Source organism: Aythya fuligula, chromosome 5 (assembly GCF_009819795.1).
Source record: "Aythya fuligula isolate bAytFul2 chromosome 5, bAytFul2.pri, whole genome shotgun sequence".
NCBI classification, from domain to species: Eukaryota; Metazoa; Chordata; class Aves; order Anseriformes; family Anatidae; genus Aythya; species Aythya fuligula.
The window spans coordinates 18,260,588-18,286,442 of NC_045563.1; the positions used below are offsets into that span (position 1 = coordinate 18,260,588).

The 25,855-nt window shown below is 34.6% G+C and overlaps 1 protein-coding gene across 3 annotated transcripts in view; it reads left to right on the forward strand.

Annotated features, from left to right (window-relative positions):
- EML5 (EMAP like 5) overlaps positions 1–25,855 on the forward strand; it is a 103,431-nt gene that overhangs the window by 21,671 nt on the left and 55,905 nt on the right. For all 3 annotated transcript variants that reach the window (XM_032188779.1, XM_032188780.1, XM_032188781.1), the window contains exons 3-12: positions 1,268–1,366; positions 1,966–2,034; positions 4,516–4,701; positions 12,260–12,395; positions 16,399–16,600; positions 17,715–17,852; positions 18,240–18,496; positions 22,604–22,816; positions 24,611–24,778; positions 25,439–25,545. In XM_032188779.1, coding sequence (XP_032044670.1) covers positions 1,268–1,366; positions 1,966–2,034; positions 4,516–4,701; positions 12,260–12,395; positions 16,399–16,600; positions 17,715–17,852; positions 18,240–18,496; positions 22,604–22,816; positions 24,611–24,778; positions 25,439–25,545 — 1,575 coding nt within the window. The remainder of the gene's footprint in view (positions 1–1,267; positions 1,367–1,965; positions 2,035–4,515; positions 4,702–12,259; positions 12,396–16,398; positions 16,601–17,714; positions 17,853–18,239; positions 18,497–22,603; positions 22,817–24,610; positions 24,779–25,438; positions 25,546–25,855) is intronic.

Consider the following 25,855-nt stretch of genomic DNA (forward strand, 5'->3'; position numbering starts at 1 on the left):
TTCTGGGCATCCCCAGTTCCCAGGAAGGAATAAATGGATTGAAGCCAGCTCAAGCCTGTTGCTTTCTTCAGAGTTTGTTTTATTAGTGGTTCAGTTTTTGTACTTTTGTTGGGCAATATATACACTCCACCCCTGCTTGTCTGCTTAGCTCAGGAAGACAATTCTTTGTTATTTGATTCACACAATTTGGTGATATGCTGGTGCAGCTGTTTCATCTAAAGCCAAGGTTATTCTACAGTTTCCCTACTGTTGAGATGCGTCCAGCTTTCTTTACAATATATTCTTCTGTGAGATCATTAGTTGGTGTTGTGTTTTTTGACCTTCTCCTTTGAACTCTCCTTTTACCATGGAGATACGCAGGTTGGTAACAAGATTTTCTGGTTCTTAAGAGAACTGAAAGCATCATTTAATAAATCTTTCAAATGCCTTTGAAAGATAAATATATCAGTTCATATCTGGTAAGGCATCAGCTGTTTTTTTGTTGTTTGTGTGTGTGTGCTGGCTGCATGTCGTTTGTAAAGCTAGTCTACTTTTACGCTTCTCTTTGTGCAGTAGGTCTGGAATTGACCTTGTTAGAAGTGTAGCTGAAACTGAAAATGATGTTCCTTCCAATAATGTATTTAAGAGTATCTAAAAGATTGAAGTTGGCATTAATAATTAAGGAGCATGAAGATCACTTATATTTAACTTTCTTTTTTTTTTTTTTTTTTTTCTTCCCTTAATTTTGGAGCTTTAGAGACGGAAAAGAAATGATGTTATTGGAAATAAGTTTCTGTATTTGGGGGGAAAAAAAAAGTTTACAATTGGGGTTTGCTTTTGCTTGTAACTGTTCTTAATCTCTTGTTTCTAAGAAGTTTGAAGAAAATCTTTTTTGTTTCTTTGTATCTCTTGAACTTTTTAAATAAATAACTTGAATTCTGCAAGTTAGATGAAATTCAAAGTAAATGCAAGTAATTTCATTAACTTTTGAGAGGTTATTTGTTTTTGCAAATGTCTCTTACTGTTTGTCATGTATGTTATATACAATGATGTATTATGAATCAAAAAATATGTTGTTATCTGAGAAGACCTTTATGATCATGATGTCATGATTGAAGAGAGAAAGCTTTCATTCGGAATAAGATGGTATATTTTTTCTTCTACATCAAAGTGTAGATATTTCTTACTCAACTTTGTTGTGACTTTGTTCTTTGAAGTTACTCCTTCTCTAGCCTTCACTAATATATTGAGTTATTTTTATTTATTTATTTAATTTGGCTATTTTTAGCGGTTGGTCTCAGTTGGTTTGGATTCAAAAAACACAGTTTGTGTATGGGACTGGAGAAAAGGAAAATTGTTATCAATGGCTCCTGGTCATACAGACAGAGTAAGTATTACTACGAATTTGAGTGTCAATGTAGTCTTAATTTGTTAAACCATGTCTCTGTATACGTACTAGAGCTTTGTCTAAACAAAAAAAAATTTTACATTATAGAAACTGAATTTGCATAAAATGTGGATGTGTGTTAAGATATGTAAAGATATGAAAGATACATAAATTTATTTCTGAAATAAAATGTGTAGCTCGTATATTTGTGTACGCTTTGTTGAGACTGTGAGCATGCAAAGGAATTGCAAAATTAAAGCACTTCTTAGACCTTAATCCCAGTATGTAAAATCAAAATGCAAGTTATCTCTTAGATTTCTCTAGTCTCTTAGATTTTCTTAAATGAATCTTGTTATTTTCATGTGTTGTGATTACTGTAGGAGAAAAAAAAACACCAACAAAGAATATGAATTACATTTTTTCAACTTCACTGTTGAATGAAGGGATAAATAAGTCATTCTGGTAGCTCTATTTAAAGCATTTTAGACGGTCTGTTAATTTGGTACAGGTTTATACTGTTTTCACTATCCCTTGGGAAGACCATCTCTGCTGATATATTTTTTTGTTTTTGTTTTTGTTTTTGTTTTGTTTTAATGCAGATATTTGATATTTCTTGGGACTTGTACCAGCCAAACAAGCTTGTCAGCTGTGGCGTAAAACACATCAAGGTAATGAAAGAAATGATAATTATAAAATAATTATTTATATTTTGTAAGATACGGCAAAAATGGAATCTAAAAGTAGTACGTATCTGAAAGGAATATAATATGAAAGGTCCTTCGTATGATTACTACTGTTACTTAAGGACTGCAGCCATGGGTCATATATGACTGCACTAGGCATGTTACAATATATACAGTGGAAAAGCAGACAGTCTCTGCTGAAAAGAGTTTGTGGCCTTGTAGACAAAAATACAGAAAGAATAAGAGTTGTCAGTAGTATCACATGGGATGATCCCGTCATAATTTAAAATTTAGGTAGTCTAAAATGCACGTGGAATCTCAAGTAGCGTGAGACAAAGTACTCACATTTAAAGTCAGTCCTCATACTCAAGTTTCTTATTCTTAAACAATTGTTGCATTATGAGGTGAAATGAGTTGAGAATGCATTTCTTATTTTGAGAGAATACAGAAATACAGTGGAAAGGGAAAGGAAAATGATTTTTCTTTTAATTCCTTTTTCTCTGCATGCTATTCCTGCTTTTGTAATGGGCAAGGAGTGTTCAAAATGGCACGATTCATGATTTGGGCAGGTCGTGTCTTCTTCAAACAGTGTTCTGTAAAAACACTCTGCTTTGTTTGATGCGTGTACCAACTGACATGCAGAAACAGCTGCTTTTTCAGACTTAATTGTGTCAGCAGGATTATCAATGCTTGGCTGCCATTAGGTATGTTTCCTAAAGGAAGTCACTCTCTTATCGTATGCACTGCCTTCTGTGTTACCATGTAACAGCAGTAGATGGCAGTTTAAAAGTTCTGTATTGCTCTTAATGTGTAGGGACCTATGGTGGGGGAAAAATATTGCCTTTTTCTTAAAAGGAACTTTTAGATTAATATAGATTGATGGCTTATTGGAAAAAGTCTACGGTATCTTGGCTAGATTGCATACCTCTTTGAGCATAGTGTTTAGTGTGTCATTTACAGATTTCCAAGAGCTTGATACATTTTTTTTCTGATTCAAGATCTAAAAGGACTGTTATGTCAATAATATGCTAACATTTGCCAGCTGCGATTTAGTATATTTACAGTGGCTTTATGTCAAAACCTATCTATTTATATAAGAAAAGTTTATTTGAGCAACTTTAAGCTTTTTTAAAGCATCTACAAAGCCTTTTTTTTTTTAATTAAAAAAGGCATTTTAAAAATAATTGATGTTTCCTTAGAGAAAAACTTTTAGATAAAAATCAATCCTAATGGTGTAGAGACCTTTTGAGCAGGCAGAGGTTTTTTCTCTTTTCTTAAATTCTTTGTGTTATCTTTGATATCAGTAATTAATTATTTTCCTGCTAGTAATATTATTGCATTCTTTGATTCACAAAATAAAGTTGTTATTGCATTCTTTAATTCACAAAATCAAGTTAAATAGGGAATTCCAAATAAAGTGTTACTAAGGAATTACTTCTTTTAGATAAGTTACTTTCTTCCATGTTGGGGCTAATGTTTAATTCATGCAGTAATTGTACGGTTACTTCTCAAGTAACAACATAATTTATGACCGTGTACTTTGGTTAAAGAAATAGTAGTTAAGACACAGGGATTTGTCTGGTCGGTGTATGGTTATTTCTTCATTATGTTATTGCTGGTACAAAAATCTGTTTGTTGCAACTTTTTATATTATCCTGTATTAATTGAATTCTATGCTTAGAATTTTGAAAAGATTGTTGGTAACAGAAACTTGCTGTGAAATATAGTTCAGTAAACATGCATACGCAGAACAGTCTGAGACAATGTAAGTGTAACCTGTCAGCAGTGATTAAATAAATACTTTCACATTTAGCACTGGATTTTTTTTCCATTTAGCACTGGATTTGAAATTCTGTCCAGCAGCTTGTTGACTTTACAGTGCACGTTTGTGTGTTTGAACATCAGGGTTTGATGGGAATATGAAAGACAACTACTTTATATGATCAGAAGTGATTAAGTCTGTAATAAGACCAGCCAGTTATAAACAGAGCAAGTTGCAACTGTATCAGAAATTTCTATGATCAAATCATATCTTTAAATGTGTAAAGTATAAATGCAGCATTTACAAAGTGAAAATGCATTGCTTGTGTCTTGCATTAGAGAAAGATCAGATAATTCTATTATGAAACCATTTTCCAAAATGACTGAAAATACAGCTGATGTGCAAATTATAATTTGGTCAAAGAATTCCAATTTGATTTTTAATACTGATACCCAGAAACTCCTTCCTTCCTATGTACTCCACAGTGCAGATGTGGAAAGGTAAACTCTGTTAAATAAATAAAAAGTTGTTAAACAAGTGGCGAACTAAAGCAGCGAAAACGTTAAACAAGTGGCGAACTAAAGCAGGGAAAAGGAGATGGATGATGTACTTTGGAAGTAAAGTCTCTCTCTCTCTCAGAAGAACATGTTAAATTATAGGAGATTAGCAAAATATCCATCTCTCTAAATTACTTTATCTTGCAGTTCTGGAGCTTGTGTGGCAATTCGTTGACACCAAAACGTGGTGTTTTTGGCAAAACTGGTGATCTCCAAACTATATTGTGCCTAGCTTGTGCAAGAGATGAAGTGACGTATTCTGGCGCACTGAATGGTGATATTTATGTTTGGAAAGGAATAAACCTTGTACGGACAATACAGGGAGCACATGCTGTAAGTATATCTCCTTAAATTAATATAAAATTATAAACAGATTTCTGGAGAGCCAGAAAGGATGGTGCAAGATCACCTGGTCTATGCTCCTAAGCAATTCCCCATGGTAGAGACTAATGATGTCTAATCTTTCTTCTTCACTTTTTCTTTCCCTGGCTTAAGATTTCTGTGGCGGTAGAAAGGGAGCATTAGATTGAGAAATGCGTTTAGCTGCCCATTTGTGTTTTTTTCCCGTTGTAGTCGATGGGGATTTAGTCTGTAAACAATGTATTTATATTTTCCCTTAAATAGACACCTACTGCTCTGTTCATTTGCTCATGTGTCTAGTGACGTTTTTAGATACCAGTATTGAGTATAAGTCTACATCATCTAACTGTATTTTGTGGATATCTAATTTATTCAGAAGCATATCAGGTGGCCTGGACTCCTATGTTTAGTCAATGGGTGATGAAACAAAGAAATGGGTACCCAGAGAGCTTGTGGAGTCTCTATCCACGTATCTCCATTGGCGATAATCCAAATACGACTGGATGCAGCCCTGGGCAATCTGCTATTAGCTGACCCTGCTTTGAGCAGAGTTTGGACTGGATGCCCTCCAGAGTTTCTGGCCAACATCAGCTATTCTGTGATCTTGTGAATTGAGTCCTACTGGCTAATTAAGTGATAGCTCTCTAAAGTCCATTGATTCTACAGACTACTTAAGCCCAAACATGTACCTTTTTTGTCTAGACACATGCTTAGTCATTTTAGCTTGAGTCAATCATTCTTGTCCTATGTTGCTCTCTTTTTACCGTATTGCTTCAGCTTTTTAGAACAGTATACAGCTTTTAAAAATAAAGACATCTCACAAAGTTTTTTTTGTTTTGTTTTGTTTTTCCAGAAGTGCATGGTAAGATTTTCTCTTAATCCAAAAGTTTAATGCAGCTATGAACTGATTGTGCTTTTGTTGCATAAGTATTCGTTCATATATTTTCAGTATTCTTTCAAAGTATATGGTTTTGTGATAAAGGCATGCAGCAAAAACAATATCAGGATTTTGCAGTTTCATTTGTGTATGTCAAACTATGAGAGTCCTCATTTCGTCTCATGTTTATTTAGTAATATTTAATGGAAGATTCAACTTCTAACACGTCAAAGTATCATGAAAAAGAAAGGTAATCAGTTTCTGGTTGTTTTAACCTATGAGATGTGAAACTGCTAAAGTAGCTTTGTGAAGCTATATTATTTACTAGTTGGAAGTAGATTTTTGTTTTGGAAAGTATTGTGCATTCTAGATAATATTTGAAGTAGTTCACTTATTAATGATTTTAAATAATGTGAAAGTACAAATATACGTTTTCCTATATTCCTGCTTTGAAATTCTGGATAAAAATGCATAACAGATAATTATTCTTTCTTGTGAGAAAGTGCTTGCTTTCGAGTGGATGGGATGATGCATATGACTGAAATTACAACTGCTACATAACTTTATTAGGTAGAATGGCGGGGACAAAAAGTGATGGACTTTACGTGCATGGAAAAGGTCGCAATGAGTCAGTAGTAAGGAGACTTTTGGTTTACTGATGATTGAGAAATGTATGTTTAGAAATGGTTGCAGCTTGTTGAATATAGTTAAAATTTGCAAGGGTTTGGACTACTTTTTTCAATCAGCTCTATAATATGATAGTGTATCTGATTATGAATAAAAATCTGGCTATGAAGAATATGAATGTGGGATCACATTTGAAATGACCCAACTGATAAACACAAGATGATGAGAGCTTGTTGCTCCATTACCATATGTGCTGCATCAGTTCTTTGTTGAACGCAAGATTAAATTTGAAGTGCTGTGCTCCTTATCTTCAGTAGAGTCAGCGGGCAGAGCTCAGGTGACCTTGGAGTAAGTCTTATCTAACCTTCTATTTTTGGCTGTGTCGTTTCAGCTCAATGGAATTGTCGTTTGCAGTGCTGAAAATTAAGTAGGTTCACTAGGCCATGGCTTTGGAATTCATTTTCACCAGAGATTAGAGTCACTACAAATCTCACCAATTTCAGGGAAAAAAAAAAAAAAAAACAGTAAAATCTTTTCTGGAAGCTTACTTTCCAACAAAATGAAACCTTGTTTCTCAATAAAATATTAGTTAAAGGGATAATTGTTAGATTATTGTAAGCACAAAGTATAGCAGCTCGGAATAAGAATGCCTCTTCAGACATACCAAACTATAACCATCATATTTTACAGTTAAACTCATGACTAATTTGTCCGTTCTCTTAAAAAGAAAATGCAGGTGTAAATGATAACATTTGTGATGGGCATATGCTGTTAAAAGCACAGAGTGTACATAGTAGGGAATCTATATATGATTACATTCAGTGAGCTATTATTGGAATTGTTATCCCTGTGTTCTTGTTTATCATGCCTCATCATTGCTCAACAGGCTTGAATTAGACTGAAAATGTATTCAAGGGAAACATGTCTCATTACTTGCATAAAGTACTGTGTATTCCTGTCTTGCAACATAAATGGTAGGTATCTTGGATACAGGAAAATATTTTCTAAAGAATATTACTGATGTGGGGACGCAATCCATCCAGCTGGCAGTGGTCTGCATTAATATAGCAAACAGGTACTAATCAGTTTGACTGACTTTGTTATAGTTACCCTAGTTGAACAGACAATTTTAAGAGCAGTTCAGGGTGTTCCAGTAAAAGCAACTGAGGAAATAGATAGCAACTTTAGCAGGCAAAATAAGAGCTCACAGCTAAGACAGATTATCTGTCTTCTGTTACAGCAATACTAAGAACTCTAACGTGCAAAGGACGTGTTTGAATGACTGCAGAATTAGTTGGAAAAGGACTGCAGAGTTCACTGAATATAGAAGTAGGAGTGAAAGGTAGGAAAAGATGGAATTGAGCAGGGCTGAAGAGGCACAAAATGTATGTGTGGGGAGTACTGTATCACAGTGGGAAATTGTGGAATTGTTGTTTTGCAGATCTCCCCTAAATATTAATAATAGTGAAAGTTTTAAAAGGGAGTGAAAAAACAAGGTAACATGAAAATATATGAAAATTCATTGGCATTAGTGTGCCATTTGGGACTACAGGAGGTTATTTGTAGACAGTCCATCTGATTCTGAAAAATTAACGATATATATTCTGGCTTAAAATCTTTTATCAGATGTTATATTTTGTACCAATGTAACCAACAGACTATAGAATCAGCTATTTTTAATTCATTTTAGAGGTTCTAAATTCAGGGTAGTCCATGATTATTAAGTACCTGAAATATAGACACAAGAAGTTACACAAGTATTAAAACAAAATATTATGCTTGTTTAAAAACACTGCATGCTTTACAGTTTCTTGTGTGCTATACTTTTGCCTAGCATAGTAAATGTACATAAGATGCTTTCTCAGCAGCTGAATAATTTATTTTGAGATAGTGTTTCAGAGGTACACATTAAAGTTGTGTGGATTGATGTCAGAAACTGAGGTTAAATAACAGGCTTGAGGTTAAATAACAGGCACCCTGTTAGAACTATTGCACACCTATGTCAGCTGGCTGAACACTGATTAAATATAGATGGAAACAATATAATGAACTTAAATGAATGGTTTTAAGCTGGTATCATGTACCAATACATTAAGTCATGCAGTATTTTTCCCCTACTGTTTAGGCTGGTCATGAATTTGAATGTAACTGTCCACTTATTTCAGCTAATGAAAGGCATATAGACAACTATTTATTTTTTCTTAGAGTAATATGCCCATTCTTCAACTATGGTATGGATAATTTGTTAGATATGAAGATTCCATTCCAGTAATGGCTCTCCTTTGTAAATGCCAACTTAAAATATTTGCAATCCATCCACTTACTGTGCAGTATATAGTAGGAGAGACTATGTCTTAGAGTAAGTGCCCAATATATATCCTGCTTTATATGTTAGTGTATGCATCCTGAATTGTATTTAGGACTAAAAAGGAAGTGCCAAGCAGGCAAAATGTTTCTGTTCTCTGTATTGCTCAGAAGCCAATTGCTTTTTGAGCATGCTTGAAGTTTCCACGTGATTGCTTGTACTAATCACTTTTTTTCCATATGAATGCTTGGTCCTAATTACAGCTAACTGCAGTTACACGTGTTCAGGAATTGTGTAGTTAGAACTAGTGTGGTGGATTTTATATAAATGTCTGAATTTATATAAATTAACAATTGATTTTTGTTCGTTGGAGGCAAGACAGGTCCAAAAGCAGTAGGAAGCCTGAGGGTACCTCACCGTTGCGAATTTCTTGGATACAAGCAGTGGGAAAATATTCATGCAGTAGAGATCAAATTTGTGACAAGTGCTTGTACTTCTCCATCTCTCAAGTATCATTTCTGGTCTATCTGGGGATTTATTTTTTTGTTTGCTCTTATTAATTTCTCTTTTCCAATTTGAGGGAACACAGATGTAATACCAGCAGGTTATGCTGGAACAGTTGGAAATATTTTGCATTCTGAGAAGACTGCTGATTAATTTATTTCCAGAATTTTCCCATTCATTAGGAAGTGTAATGAAAAATCAGTAACAGAAGAGGATGATCCTTATGGCAAACTTTGTAATTTTTTAAGATGGGCGACTTCTATTTTGATTCAGATGCACAAGCAATCCTATTTGCTCACAGTATTTACTAAGAACAAACAAAGTCAGTGCAATTGTTTGCCTCATTACTGCTGGGAGACTAGTGACCATCAAGACCCAAATTACATTAATGACAGTTACAGACTGAAAGATTAAGAGAAACTTGAAGACTCCAAAGTTGCTTTACATTAATAATCCTGACAGTTCCTAAAAGGAAAGATATAGTGGAAGAATGATGACTAGCTGAGCTACCAGAATAAAGAATCTGTCTTTTCTCCCCTAAGAATGGGCCTAACAATTAAATAGCTAAGTAGCTAAGCTCAGCTTCCTCCATTAGATATTTACAGTTACCACAATAAGGGACCTTTTTTCTAGTTTTCATCAAATTCTACTATTCCAGTGGCACATACACTGAAATGAGGATGTCCTATTGCATTTCAAGAGATTGAGCAAGCACAACATCTGCCAAATCTCCTTGGCAACCAGTATGTCCTTTTCAAGATAAGGATATTCTGTGAAATGGAAAACAGATTAATCCTGGATCCACTTGATCTTATCTTCAGAACATTTAGCCAGCTTCCCACATTGCCAAATGTCTGATTCTTTTTTTAAGATGGACTAATTAAGCCATGGATTTTAGAAGGAGTTAATTAGAAAAAAAGAATAATTCTATTATCAAGATTGCATTCCAAAAAGAGCTTTAAAAGATTTATATATGCCAAAACGTGGGCAAAATTGATTATACGGTACAAAATAAGCCCAAATTCCTCCACCCTTATATTTGCTCAATGACGCTAAAAGGTTAATGCAGTAAAACAGAGACACAGAGAAACAAATAGAGTTTGGGTTGTATTTTGAAAAATCTTTAGGCTTCTAAAGAAAGAAAGAGGATTTACAGAATGTTAGAGATATGGGAGTTAGCCTTCTAATCTGCTTATGACTTAAAAATTGCACTACATTTCTCTTTAGGCACATACTACTGAAAATACATCTTGTCTTAGAAGTCAGTATCTTGAGGGTGGATGTTACATGTCAGAAAACTGAGTTCTGTCACCTAGGTCTCTCAGTTTTGATTGTCATTTAACATTTTAGCAATAATATGCTTTCCTTGCGAAAGCTGAGAAAGATCTATATTTTCAGTTTTTCTCAACTTCTGAAACAGTCATATCGTTATTACCTAATGCTAGAGAAGCAAACACAGTCCATATTTCACTATGGCACATTCTGGTATTTTGTTTAATTATAATTGGTGAAGAAAGCACAGGTTGGTAGGAGAGAGTAGTTACAGGAACCTGGAAGTTGTCAGAAGCCGCAACACTGGATTCTAATTAGTTTTGTTTCACTTTGCTTGGCTTCAAAAGCGTCTCTCCTTTGAAAATTGCTTTCACTTCTGAGGATGCTGTACTCACTGCTGTAAAATATAAACCCCAACCAAGGAAGCTATTGGAAGTTTGCTTTTATTCCTTTACAGAATTGAAAGTTCAGAACTATATTATAGAGAATTTATGTCTATTATTAGTTGTTTTATCTTCTTTTGGACAGTAGTTATGGAGACAGATTTTCCTTCCATAATTTTCAGTGCTTTCCTATTCGCATTTGTCGTAGCTGAATATAAAATACTTTCAATAAATGCAGAACTATTTTAAAACTTTTTATAGGTTTATTAGCCAAAGTTGTCCTAGCAGTAATCTTGCTTAATGCAATGCATTAAATACTTACAAAAATAAGTTTGCCTGGTGGTGAATTGTTTATGTACATGAACAAAAAAATATATGTGTATTTGATATTTGGATAATACGTTGCAGTATGTTTGTTATTAGTGGATGTATGGAATATGGTAACTTTATTTTAATAATATGTGGAATACATGTTCCTGACTCCTTCTTTGCTGAAAAAAACATTTATCAAAGTAAGCTTAGGAGAATGTGTTAGGAAAAATGTTGTTTCCTAACGGAGATTGGAAATCTGACATTTGAGGGAGTTGGATCCTGCCTTAAAGAAAAGAGGAATGAAGCTAAACTTCCTAGAGATACGCAACATCACTACGATCATCGCTGTCGTCATTATCAGAATGAAAGCAGTATTGAAACAATTTTCTTAATGTACTGTTTGTTGCAAACCAAAAATTGTGTGGGTTTTGAGTTAGGTGGACAAAAAGTACTTGATCAGTTCAGTACTGTAGTCTGTATCTTCAAAAGTAAAGCACTTGTGTGCATGGTAAACTTGCACAGATTTACCGTAAAAGGAATTAACTTGAAGTAGTACATGGTTGTTGTAGGAGTTTGTAGTGGTGAATCATGATAATGTTTGTGAAGTCCAGTCTATGAAAATAGGTTATCAATTTTTAAAGAAAAAGGATATGATGTTTAAACTATCAGATTTCTGTACAGATACCTAATTTTTCTTATTATTGACTGTATTTAATTACCTAGCTTATGACAAAAAGAAATTAAGATAAATTTGCAAACTGTCAGACTTTTGAACTGCTTTCCTTCAGTTTAATTCTGGATGTACAGTTAAACTAGTGTATTTTTCCCTTGTGTTAGAGCGCTCATTTTGGCAAGTAGCTCAGTTTCTGATAGTACGTTAGCATCTGTTCAACCCTCAGCTGAATTAATGTAATCTGAGAGTGTGTTTTGTTTTGTATAGGTTCCTTACTTACTGTCTTGAATAGAAAGACAAAAATGGTTACTTCAGTTGCCATGAATCAGAACCTTTTGAATTCCTTTGTGTTATTTTTAGTTCCTTCGCAGCTTTCATGAAAACCCGTGCTATTAAAAATTCTTTTAAGGTTTGTATTTCCAATTCTGTCTCTTTCCTATTTAAAACTTGTATTAGTTGCATTTCTTAGGCAATTTTCAATAGCATAACAGGTAGGAGGACAATAGGAGAAGAGTTCCACTTTCCATATTGGTCTCTCTGATCTGTATATATTACAAATAATTTTCTTCTCTCTTCAGGCAGGAATTTTCAGCATGAATGCGTGTGAAGAGGGGTTTGCCACTGGTGGCAGGGATGGCTGTGTTCGCTTGTGGGATTTAAATTTTAAACCAATTACTGTGATTGATCTCAGGGAAACAGACCAGGGATATAAGGGTAAGAAGAATGTTGTCACTTTCAGTGTTCCATAGGTTGGAAATTTTCCAGTGTTTTGAACAAGAAAAGACTTTATTTAAAAAAAATAAATAAATAAATGGAGGGATCATAGATGCTTTTATGTACAGTTTTCAAGATAAGAAATGCTTTGTTTTGATGAAGCCTATTAATATGGAGATCACGTAGCCCTTCAAAGTTACTCTACAGCATGCTATGTACTAAGAAGTTGTAAATACATGTAAGCCAATAAAATGCATATCCGTTCTATAGCACAGCAATTTTAACAAGGAAGAGTAATGAAGCAAGAAAATTTAGAAAAGATGCTGCAATGAAAAACAGCAGAATGCAGAAATTGTCTATTTATCCATATTTTCAGGAAAAAAAAAAAAAAAACACCTATTTGGAAGTAATCTACAGCTTTGTAGTACTTAGAACTCTGCTAACTTCAATGACCTCTAACTTCAATTTAGAGTTTATGTCATGCTAAAATTTCATATCTAGCAGTCCAAGGCATGTTTTGTTAGTGGTGTTCTAGATATCAGTGCTCTAGTAAGCAGAAAAACAATATAATTAACTTTTAGCTTGGGAATTGCTTGCTCTGAAGCATTACTGTCATGTATAATACTGCTTACATAGGTATTTGGTTTCTTTTCCCCCAGTCACTTTTCTGTTTTCTAACATCTTGCTGAGTATTTGACGATGCAGTAGAATGTCTCATGACAATCAGATACATCATTGGCAATAAATAGCTGATTACAAGCAGAGTTAAATATGTGTATTCTGTAACTCATTTGACATTCCCACTGAGATTGTGAAATCTTCCAGCAAGATGAAGTACATTCCATTTTAAATGCCCTCGGGTACCGTGACTTTGTCATGACTGAGACAATTTAAGAGAAATAATCTCTTCAGTCTCAAATCAAAAGACAAATGTGTTCATTTATTCTTCTCTTACTTTAGAAAGATACATTTATTTTTTTCTGTGCAATATTTTTTTTAAATCAGTGCTTAACTGACAATTTTGGATAATCATTACAGTTTCTGTCTAGTCTGACAGACTTATTTCAAAAAAGTAAATCAGAATTTGTTGTTTTTATTGTATTAAGTTTCTGTTAAAGTCTAATGTTTCTCAGTAACATTTATAAATTGGCTCACCCCTTTGAATTTGACAGAGTAATCTAGTTTATAATATATTTAGTACATGAATGCATTTGTCAAAAGTAAAGGAAAAATGTTTGCCTTCACCTGCATTTCTGTCTTTCAGTACTCTATCACCCAATTAATTTAACGTTCTTAAAATCAACTTAGCAGATCTGGAGTATCTCCTAAGTGAATTTGTACATTATTGAATACATTTTGAAATGAAACTTTTCTGCTTTTGTGTCTCATATTCAAAATGATACTAATATAGATGCATCTCTCATTTCTGTTATTTTTAATTTATTTTTTTAATTTATATTTAATTTATATTTTCCCTTCAAAACAATCTGTTTGTAGATACTTTCTCTCTCTTAGTGTTTTATTTAACTGTAACTCCTTTAGGTCCATAACAAAACCAGGTATCTGTTTATTTTAACAACAGGTATAAATACCTAGTATAGCAGTGACTGCTATTAGGAAATCATGAAACTTTTGTTAAAAAGTTTTCAATTCTCTAAAAGTGTATCTTCAGTGATAAGTCTGGCAGTACACTTGTGAACCTTTGCATGCATAAAATTTCCTGTAATTTGAGGAACCATAAAACATATCAGTAACTTGATATTTGCCAAGGAAATTATCACGAAGCCAAAAATTTGGGAAAATACTATTGGAGCAGGAGGAAGAGAAAGACAGACCTGTTCACATACATAAGAAATTTTGGCTTTTAAACTTGCTCAGCTGCTGTTTCTCAGATCTATTGCATGTAGTTGAAAGTTACATTTCATTTCATTCTTTCAAACTTGTTCTCCACTCCACATCATTTCTTCTGCTTTCTATGGAACAGTCATTTGCTATGAACTCTTTTGATTCCTTTGATTCATCAATTATAAGAACTCCACTTTCATTTTTCTTGACTTGTGAAATGTACATAGCACAGCTAATGACTTGTTCTAAAATCATATCTTTCATAATTTCCATTTTCTTTTCCTTTGGTCTTTTGCATATATGATTTTTCTTTCTTATATTATTTTGAGGACTGCCTTTATGATCTGTCATCCTACACATTTTCTTCCTTGCATTTTCGGCTGCTTCTATACTCTTATCTGTTGGTAATTTCATCTGTGAATGAAATTCAAGTTCCTCACATTCCATATCTCTCTGAATGGCTCATAGTAATTAATTGACTCTAAATATATCTCCAAATAGTCAAATTGTATTTCAAAATATCTCCTTCCACTAAAAAGTTCCAGATTAGTAAAACAGATCTCTTAATCATTCTTCATCAAAGATTCTGGTTATTTCATTCTTGATTTTTTTTAAACACTGTAGAGCAATATAGAAATAAAATGTCAATATAAAATGTTTAGATCTTAGGGCTGAATGGTAGGGTGCTATACTCACCAGTGCAGCACAATATGAACAAGTCTGTAAACCAAAACAGTTGGTGCAGAGGCCTTGATTAGCATAATATCATTTCAGTGAGTGTTTGAAGGGCATTATCTCTAGTCTGATTCAGTGGACATTATGGACAACATATCAGTTGGAGTGTACTGAGGCTGTCCATCCTACAAAACCTTGAGCATCTTTCAGTTCTGTTTCATATGGAAGTACTCTTACTGTGTATTTGATGGCTGTCCTGTGATGCAAAGCATGGTAAGTAGGCACAGTCAGGAGCCTTTACTTTGTCAGAATTAAAACACCAATGCAGTTAAAACAGACTGGGCTGCTGAACCAAACATTCATTTGAACTCTGTTTCTGAGCCTTGCAATTTTTCTTCTACGTAATTTTAAAAACATAAGGTTCTTCTTTTACCTTTGCACAGTCAAAAATATTTTTTTCAGACATCAACTCATACAGTATTCACTTCTCTCATTTGATAGGTATAATTTTCTCTCCCTTTTACTCCACAGTAATTTATCAAAGGTCATTCTTGACCTGCCCTTCACAAAAGTCAGTGTTTTGGTAGCAATGCCTAATGTAATTCTCTCTTCCATCTATTTATCTAGAGCTGGAATTGGCAAAATTGACTTACACTATCCGATTGTAATAGTTACAACCTGCTTTAAAAGGTGCATATTGGGGGGTCTAAGATTGAGTTCTCCACATACTGCTATCCTAACTTTCATTTTATTATTCACAACCTTATCCACAATAAGTGCAGTTTGTGAGTACTCAGCTCCACTGTAAACCTGGAAAGTAATTCAGTTATTCAAAAATGCATGTTAAATTCCATCATAAACCCTTTTTCAACACTATTATATATTTTTCCATTGAGTTCTGTTTTTATTATTTTGGTGTGAGGGGTGTCGGAAATCAGATACTAAGATATTACAAGGATTTGCTTTAGGGGTAGCATCTTAGAAACAAGCTGGAAAGTATCAGACTCTTTGGCTATCATATCTAATATATGATACACTGATGCTTTTGCACTTACATAATTGAAATTCATTCAGGTAGTTATATGGACCCAAGAGTTGATCAGAAATTGTAATTTCTATTTTTGTTACCTATTGTTACCTATTTTTGAAATTTAATGGCGTTACATTCAGACTTTGAGATGCAAAGGTCAGTATTGTCTTCCTCTGTCAGAGAACTTGGTATACAAGAAGTGGTTATGTTTACTTTATTAAAAAAGGCTTATGATTGACTATTCTTAAATACTAGTTTTGAAAAGTTAATGTTCCAGCAGCAGTGGTATATGATGTGGAATAGGTACAGGGAATAAATGGGGGAGTAAGAGATGTATGGGTGCTTCATGGCATTTTCTTGATTTTATGTTTCTCCATGTTTTATTGTGTTATGTTACCTATTTTCACAGAATCACAGGACATTCCTCTCAGAAACAATCTCTTACTTTTACAGGTCTGTCTGTAAGAAGTGTTTGCTGGAGAGGAGACCATATACTTGTTGGGACACAAGACAGTGAGATTTTTGAAATTGTGGTGCATGAGCGTAATAAGCCCTTCCTGATAATGCAGGGGCACTGTGAAGGAGAGCTGTGGGCTTTGGCTGTCCATCCTACAAAACCATTAGCAATGACTGGAAGCGATGATCGATCAGTCAGGTTGAATTTTTTTTTTTTTTTTATCTGCATGCGGTTTGGTACAAACCATTCATTTTCTAGATAATGTAATTGTGATGCATTTTAATATCATTGGCACCTAAAGTGCATCTAAACCAGTGAAGTTATAGAGCATGACATTAGAGCTCTCTAATAATAATAAAATCAAAATTTATAGTTAACAAAAATTATGAAACGTACAGAAGTTTAACAAATTCCGTTTAATTTAATGTAATGTACTCTTCGTTGTACACAAGCATCCCATTGTGTTGTTTTGTTTTTTTTCCCCCAGGAATTATGTTAGGCATTCATAAGTTACACTTGGATGAAAAACTACAGTAGAGACTTATAATTTTCACTCTTAAAATGATGAGAATTAACTTTTAGCTTGAGGGTTGCATTAAGCTTATACATACATATTAAATAGAATCCATTTTCTGGGAAAAAAAAAAAAACACACAGTAAATTAATTACTCATTTACAAGTTCACCTTTTTTGTCAAAAATGCCTTTTTTCCTTCTTTCTTAGAAATTAAATTTTGTGGTATTTTTATTAAGTATTTAAATTTAGCATGGTTAATCAAAATAATAGTTGAATCAGGAATACTAAAATTCTACTCTAGGGTGCCAGATATATGTTGTCAATGGTAGATGTAGCATACTTTGTAATAACTTTGATTTTATAATATTACCTAGGTATATGTAGGGACTTACAAGTGATGCTTTGCTAATAAGAAAGGCTATGTTTAGTCTGTGAAGTCTTTAACTGTTCTTTATCTTTTTTAGCTAAAATAATTAACAAAATAGTTGAACTTTCAAAATCATCTACAAGTATGTCTTAACATATGACATCATTACTTTTATATTCAGAATGACAAAATTAACCTGTTTCTGCATTTCATAATTATACATGTAGAATCTCTCACCATTACATGTAAGATTATTCTTTTTTATATGCAAAACTCATTCATCTGTCTTAGGTGTTCCTTGTGGATATTTATTAATGTATATATTTATAAAATGGGACACTACCGTGTCCAGTGTTCTGAAATTGCAGGCTTCATGCTATCTATCACACAGTTACAAACCACTCTTTGTATTTGTAATCATTATTTTAGAATCTGGAGTTTAATAGATCATGCTCTGATTGCCCGGTGCAACATGGAGGAACCCATTCGGTGTGCAGCAGTTAGTACTGATGGAATCCATCTTGCTCTTGGAATGAAGGATGGCTCTTTCACCGTGCTTCGAGTCAGGTAGGTTACAAAAATTGAGAATAGATATCTTAACTCTTTCAAGCATGTTATCTAACTGCTTTTATAAATTGTATATGTTTTTACCATGTAGCAGACACACCCAAGGAAACTTAAATTTGTTTTAAAATTACTAAGAATGCTCAGATTACTTAAATTTATACGTAAAAATATGGCAGAGGCTTTCTGTAACAACACATTTGCAAGAGTACACTGGTATTTTAGAAAGAATGGCAGTGTTCTACGAAGTTTTTTTAGTGCTGTGTTTGCACATATGATAGCTCACTTAATTGTTCTAATTATTTTATTTTATTTTATTTTTTTACAACTGGGATCTTGACAGTATTAAGGCTTTTCTATACTTATGACATGCTTTCTTTCATACTACAGAGATATGACTGAGGTTGTTCATATCAAAGACAGGAAAGAAGCTATTCATGAACTGAAATATTCACCAGATGGGAATTTCCTAGCTGTTGGTTCCAATGACAGCTCTGTGGATATATATGGTGTTGTTCAGCGATACAAGAAAATTGGAGAATGTATTGGATCTTTAAGTTTCATCACTCATATGGATTGGTCTTCAGACAGTAAATACTTACAGACCAATGATGGCAATGGGAAGAGACTTTTTTATAGGATGCCAAGTAAGATTTCAAGTTGCCTTTATGATATTTGTTGCAAATATCAGAATGTATAGTAGTTTGATTTAAAAAAAAAAAAAAAAAAGCTTAATCCTGGTTCAAAGCATTGGATTATTAAGATTTTTTTTGGTAAATCTGTACAAGGATTTGCTTTATTTGAATAAGGATAGCATTTTCTGCCAAAGTTACTTAAATATTTTTATCCTTAAACGTTTACTCTTTTTTTATTGATGCTGCATGGTAAAGATGCTGACTTAAAATTCATTTTATTTCTCCAAAGTAAATCTTTGCTCTCACTTTCTTAGAAAAATAAAGAAGTCTTACGTTCAAATTAAATTTTGCTTAAGTTAATACCATTGCACTTATTGAACTTACGTATTAAATGGATTATCTTTTGCTTGCACTGTATGTTTTTTAAAATATATGGAAAAATCAATATATGGTGTCTCCGAAGAGTAATCTGGTTTTCCAGGACTATATCTGTGGTAGAGTTGTGGAATGTAGTTTACCACAGCTTCTGCAGTGGAAAATTTGTAGTAGGTAGGAACCAAATGCAAATTAACTTGGAAACATAACAGGAGTAAGTTACTCTGAAGAAAATAAGAGTACCTATTGTAACGATACTGCAATGATAGGAATTCTTCTCCGGAAACAAAAGAAATACCAAAGCTGTGATACATGTACAATTCAATCATATAGCCTTCAAAATGAATAAAATAATCTCAGTGATATTTAGCTGGGTAGTCTTCTGATCATGAAAGTTCAAATGTTTTTTTTTTTTCTGTTTCATGGCAGGGGACTATTAAAGAAAATTGCAATGTTAAATAGTATATTAAAATAATAGTTTTCAGATTCAAAATATGTAACAACACCACTATTGTAAGTATTTTCAATACAACATTGTCTGAACTTGAAACAGTTTTGATTAAGACAATTTCTTCTGCAGAGGACATGCACGTAGTACATGTCTTAAATCTTCAAATTTAAGTAGATAATAGTTGTAATAAGCCAAGGGCAGTGTTTGCCACAAGGTTTGATTTGTTGTTTTTTTTGTTGTGTTGTGCTTTTTTTTTCTGTGTGTATACACTTCCGTAATTCCATTCTATATTTTCCCCACTCATGCTTTTTGTATTTAATAATTTGTGATTTTTATTACCATTACTTACTGCATTGCCCCTCCATTTGTTATACAATATTTACTTTGCACTGTACATTATTCATAGTTCCATGGAGTCTTTTCTGATTCTTTGTTGAAGCATCTAATTCATTCTATATGCAACTTATATTTTGTGCATTGAATACTGAATGAGACAGAAAGCTAACATGAAAGGATAGTAAGTGAGAACTTAATTAGACTGTATCAAATATGTACATACGGGAGGAACAAATTGGAGTTATACAGGCAGCTTTCAGCCTGAAATTTCTTGATATAATTAGAACATGTGCTTGTGAAAGCCTGTTTATGTAAATAGATAAAATATTTTGGCTTGGGGGGGGGGGTTTAGAAGAATTTCCTAAATATTTTTAAATAATGATCAGAATCCTGTAACACAAGAAATTCCATTGTAAATGAGTAAGGAATTTAGAGTTGCCTAATACGAGATCTATAGGACCTAATCATGGGTATAACCAGTATTAATAGTCATCATTTACATGGATTAGTAATGGGAAGAGCTTACAAGGTAAACCTTGTCAAAGAGTGCAGTTATTTCATTAGAGCTGAAGAATGTTCAAAGAAGGTGTGCTGGAGATGTCCAGTTTCTGGAGGAGCATGTAGCAGCTGAAATTTTCCTATTTTTTTCCTCTCTTTCTCCTCCTCTTCTCTTTTAAGATAGCATTATTAAATGAGTGTAGTGGTTCTGCTTGAGTGGGCAGCCGAGCTCCACCACAGCCGCTCTCTCACTCCCCCTCCTCAAAAAGGAACTGGGAGAAAATATGATGAAAAGGGCTCAAAGGTTGAGATAAGGACAAGAAGATCACACAGTAATTGTAATGGGCAAAACAGACGTGGCATAGGGAGATAGTAAGATTTATTGCTTATTACTAACAAGCTAGAGCAGTGAGAAACAAAGGAAAGAAACCAAAAGCACCTTCCACCCCATCCACCCTCTTCCACCTCCTCCCCCTGAGCAGCGCTGGGGAACGGGGGAATGGGGGTTATGGTCAGTCTACAGCACTTCTCTGCTGCTCCTTCTTGGTCACTCTCGTCCCCTGTGCTGTGGGGTCCCACCCATGGGATACAGTCCTTGATGAACTGATCCAGCGTGGGCTTCCCACAGGCACCAGCTCTTCCAGAACTGCTCCAGATATGGGTCCATACCACACGGTCCATCCCTCAGGAGAAAACTGCTCCAACCTGGCTCCCCTACGGGCAGCAGCTCCTGCCAGGTCACCTGCTCCTGCGTGGGCTCCTCTCCACGGGCTACAGGTCCGGCCCGGAATCTGCTCCGGCAGGGGTCTTCCACAGGCGGCAGCCTCCATCGGTGCAGGTCCACCTGCTCCACTGTTGTCTCCTCCATGGACTGCAGGGGGACAGCCTACTTCACCACATGAAGCAGGGGACTTCTGCTCTGGCGCCTGGAGCACCTCTCCCCCTCCTTCTTCACTGACCTTGGAGCCTGCAAGGCTGTTCCTCACTCCTCTCACTCTCCCAGCTGCTGTGTGGCGCAGCGTTTTTTTCCCTGTCTTAAATATGCTCTCACAGAGGTGCAAAACAACATCGCTTATTGGCTCGGCTCTGGTCAGCAGTGGGGCCCTTACCAAACATGGGGCAGCTTCTAGATCCTTCTCACAGAAACCACCCCTATGGCCCCCTGCTACCACAACCTTGCCATGTAAACCCACTACAATGAGCCTTTGGTCTGACTCAGTACTAATGCTCCTGCATGAAACTCTGTGGGATTGAAACAATCTTACAGACAGATAATGTAAAATAACAAGGATATACACATAAAATTGTTATTATTGTAGAATAGTTTGGGTTAGAAGGGGCCTTAAAGATAATATAATTCCAACCTCTCTGCCATGGGCAGGGACACCTCCCACCAGACCAGGTTGCTCAAAGCCCCATCCAGCCTGGCCTTGAACACCTCCAGGGATGAGGCATCCACAGCTTCTCTGAACAACCAGTTCCAGTGCCTCACCATGCTCATAGTGAAGAATTTCTTCCTTATAGAAGAAATGCCTTGTCCTATCACTACACTGGAGTGTAGTCCCTCCCCATGTTTCTTGTAGGCCCCATTGAAGTACTGGAAGGCCACAGCGAGGTCTCCCTGGAGCTTTCTCTTCTCCAGGCAGAACAACCCCAACTCCCTCCTCCTATTGTCACAGGAGAGGTACTCCAGCCCCCACGATCATCCTCATGACCTTCCTTGACTTGCTCCAATAGGTCCATGTTCTTCTTGTGCTGGGGGCCCCAGAGCTGGACGCAGCACTCCAGGTGGGGTCACAAGAGCACAGTAGAAGGGGAGAATCACCTCCGTCACCCTGCTGACCATGCTGCTTTTGATGCAGCACAGGATACAGTTGGTTTCTGGGCTGCAAGCGCACATTGCTGGCTCATGTTGAGCTTCTCATCAACCAACACTCCAGGTCTTTCTCCTCTGGGCTGCTCTCGCTCCATTCTCTACCCAGCTTTTATTTGTTCTTGGGATTGTTCTGACCTGGGTGCAGCACCTTGCACTTGGCCTTGTTGAACATCACGAGGTTTGCATGGACAAGTTGTTGCCAGTAACTTACTGGGGCCAAATCTAAATGAGTTCTTCAGTGTTTGCTCCAAATAATCTAGGCTTGTAGAATAGTTCAAGGACACTACTTTTCTATACTTTATCTTAGAATGGCTACATGTATTATTTTTAGTAAACATTTGAAAGTCACACAGTATCAAGCAGATACCAAGAAATAATAAAAACTAAGTACCACGACCATGATTTTCTGCTAAGTAGCTTTGACAAGCAGCTTTTACAACTAATGTTGGTCATAATAGGGTTAGATCAGGACAGTATTAGAATGCCAGGTTTTAACTCTGTTGGATTTTATTTCAAATATTTTTTTCAGAATTTTACATTCTTTAAAACTGTAAGTAACTCACCATTTTTATTTTGCTCTTAGGTGGAAAGGAAGTAACAAGTAAGGAGGAATTGAAAGGTGTTCAGTGGGCATCATGGACCTGTGTTTCTGGTGTTGAAGTTAATGGAATTTGGCCCAAATATTCAGATATAAATGATATAAATTCTGTGGATGCAAATTTTATTGGGCAAGTTATGGTTACAGCTGACGATTATGGAATAGTAAAGCTCTTTCGATACCCATGTCTAAGAAAAGGTAATACTTTTAGTTCCTAAATGTGTATTTATGAATTTTGGTTACTCAAGAAAAAGTTTTAGAAAACTGGATTTATATTATAAGAAATTGTATAAATGGCCAATTTATTCTTAGTAGTTTAGTTTGAGCTCAAAGGTGACAAACAGTGACAGGATGGTGTATTGGCAACTGCAATAGTAACTATAACAGTGTTTTATTTTATTTTGCATAGAATAATCAAAAGTTTTTTGCATCTTTTATTTTGCAAAATGGTTCTTTTTTTGATAGAATTTTTGAGGTGATAGAATATCCACCTTTTTTATAAGATCTATATTTTTAAGTATTTTTGCCTTGGTCTTCAAGTAGTTTTAGAATAAAACAGAACAGTTCAGTTGGAAGGGATCTATGAAGATCAGACTATTTAGTCTGTTATCAGACTGTTCCAGTGTGTTATTTGAAGTTTAAATCACATTTTCCTTCAAAATTTTAAGAAGGGTAATGACAGATCTCAAGTGAAATTTTTATAACTAAAGCCTAAAGCAAGATCTATCATTTTTAATTTATACTACTCATGACTAAGTGAAAAGAGAGAAAAGTGTATCTTTTATGACATATGTTTGATGAGAAGGACTTCGTTTTTTTTAGAGCTGTTTGAAGAACTCCATTCTAGACACTATTAGAATTGAACTAAAACAAAGCATTGATCCCAGAGGTAGATCTCTGTCTTCAAGCCTTAGTTTTTAATAAGTGTTTTCTTAACCAAAAAAAAAAGTTTGCCTGGGGACTAGTTCAAATATCTATCTTTTGAAAGAGGAAATGAGTATTATAGTTGCAGCATTGCATGTTTAATGCTGACTACAGCCATGTGATGATCTTGCTGGGTCTTAGGATATGTCTTTAAGCAATATGTGCTATTAAAGATTTTTTTTAAGCAACTGATATTCCTCCATAATTTTCTCAACTCTATGTGTAAAAGGTGATAACAATAATTTAAATCTTTCCAATCTTATTTTTAAACCTGAGACTGCTAAGGCAGTACCTGAGATAATACAAAAGCATGTTCTTAAAAACAAACAAACAAACAAAACCTGTCAATAATAAGGAAATTGAATTTGTTCCCTTTTTATCCCCTATTTTGTACTAGAGTTATAAATCTGAACAGTGCTGTTAGCACGTTCTTTTTACTAACTGATCTAATCATTGTGTTGTAATTATGCAGGAGCCAGTGAAAAAGTTAATGTGATACAGTTATACTAGTTATACTACTATTACTAAAGCCACTAAAGGTGTGATGATACAAATTGCTAGAAGTGCTTAGCACTCAAATGCCACAATAATAGAAGCAGGAACCAGTACTGTGAGCACAGATTGGGGTATTTTCACTAAGCTATATATAAATGATATAATATTAACATTTAAATTTAAAGATTTAAATAACGACATCTTTTCAGTGTAGAAATGGTAACTGGCAAAATCTTGGTTAGTGGGGTAAATGAATAACACTAATAAATTGCATAAAATGAAAAAATCTTCCTTAGTATACCTCATACAGGGCTATTGTATTTTCTCTCTCTCTCTAACAAGTTAAACACATATTATGGAATCCAAGTTTTCAAAAAGAAAAAAAAAAAGACAAAATTTTACTGCTGTTAATCAGCATTGTTATTATTAGCTTAATTACTAGTAATTAGTGTCATAACTAATCTCTTGCTTTTTATAGTTGTGCCTTATGTGTTTCTTTTTTTTTTTTTTTCTGTTGTGCTTCTGAAACATTTATTCCATGTGTATTGGAAGGGATTTTTGTTCTTGTTCTAGGAGCAAAGTTTAAAAAATATCTTGGTCATTCTGCTCATGTGACAAATGTCAGATGGTCGCACGATCACCAGTGGGTTGTTTCCATTGGGGGAGCTGATCATTCTGTCTTTCAGTGGAAATTTGTCCCTGATCGGAAGTTGAAGGATTCTCTTCATATAGCACCCCAGGGTAAGTAATTTATAATGTAGGGGATGTTACATAAAATTGTTTAATGCCATTATAGAAACAGCTATTCAAAATTGCCATTGAATGAAATTGTTATTCTTTAAACTTTGCAGCTGCCTGAAGTACTTGATTGCATGACCTCATACTTGCACATACCCTTACATGTATGATCAGTCTTATTAAAGTCTTTAAACATTGTTTAAAAAAAAAAACCCACACACACACCACTATTGTGTTCCTTGTGCAATGGGAAAATTTAAAAGTTCTGTCATCTGATCAAAATTTGGAAGTATTTAGATGATAATTTAAAAATTGTAATTGTTAGGGTTTGTTGGTTTGTTTTAAAAATACAGTCTATAGGCATTTAATATTTGGGAAAAAAAAAACATGTTTCTACCACTGACTGATACAGCTGTTATTAAGATCTCTGGTCTGTAAATTGGTGTTTGTATCTTGTACATTATTCACAGTGTATGAAGTAAAATACATTTGCAATTGTCCGGAGCACTGGAGTCATGTTGAGTTATATCATCAACATTAATCAACTATATTCATATTTTTAATACTTTTATTGATTATCAAATCAGAAACATTAAGCAGCTACTTCAAACATTTCCTGTTTTGTAATTTAGGTTGCTTCATTTTCTGTTTTCTTGGTGACAGAGAGTCTGGTTGATTCTAATAGTGATGAATCAGATTCAGATCAGTCTGATGTTCCAGAGCTGGACTCTGAAATCGAACAAGAGACACAGATCACCTATCGTCGACAGGTAACGATTTTAGTTTTGATGGGAGTTGGAATGCTTCTTAGGGTTTAAGTAGGTCTTTTATCAGGACCTACTGAAATCAGAGAAATTAGGGCTGTGAGAACTCTGCAGAAATTGAGCAAGATCATGAGAACTATTACTATCTGATGCATTCAAAATATTAAGTCAAACACACACAGAAAGTGATTTCACTTATTCCTAGCATGTTGTTTAAGAATTTTGGTTGTAGCTTAAAACCAAGTTGCAATGTAAAATCACCAACTGCAGTTACTAGAGACTTTTTTTCAAAAGTGCCTGTATAACATTTTTGTGG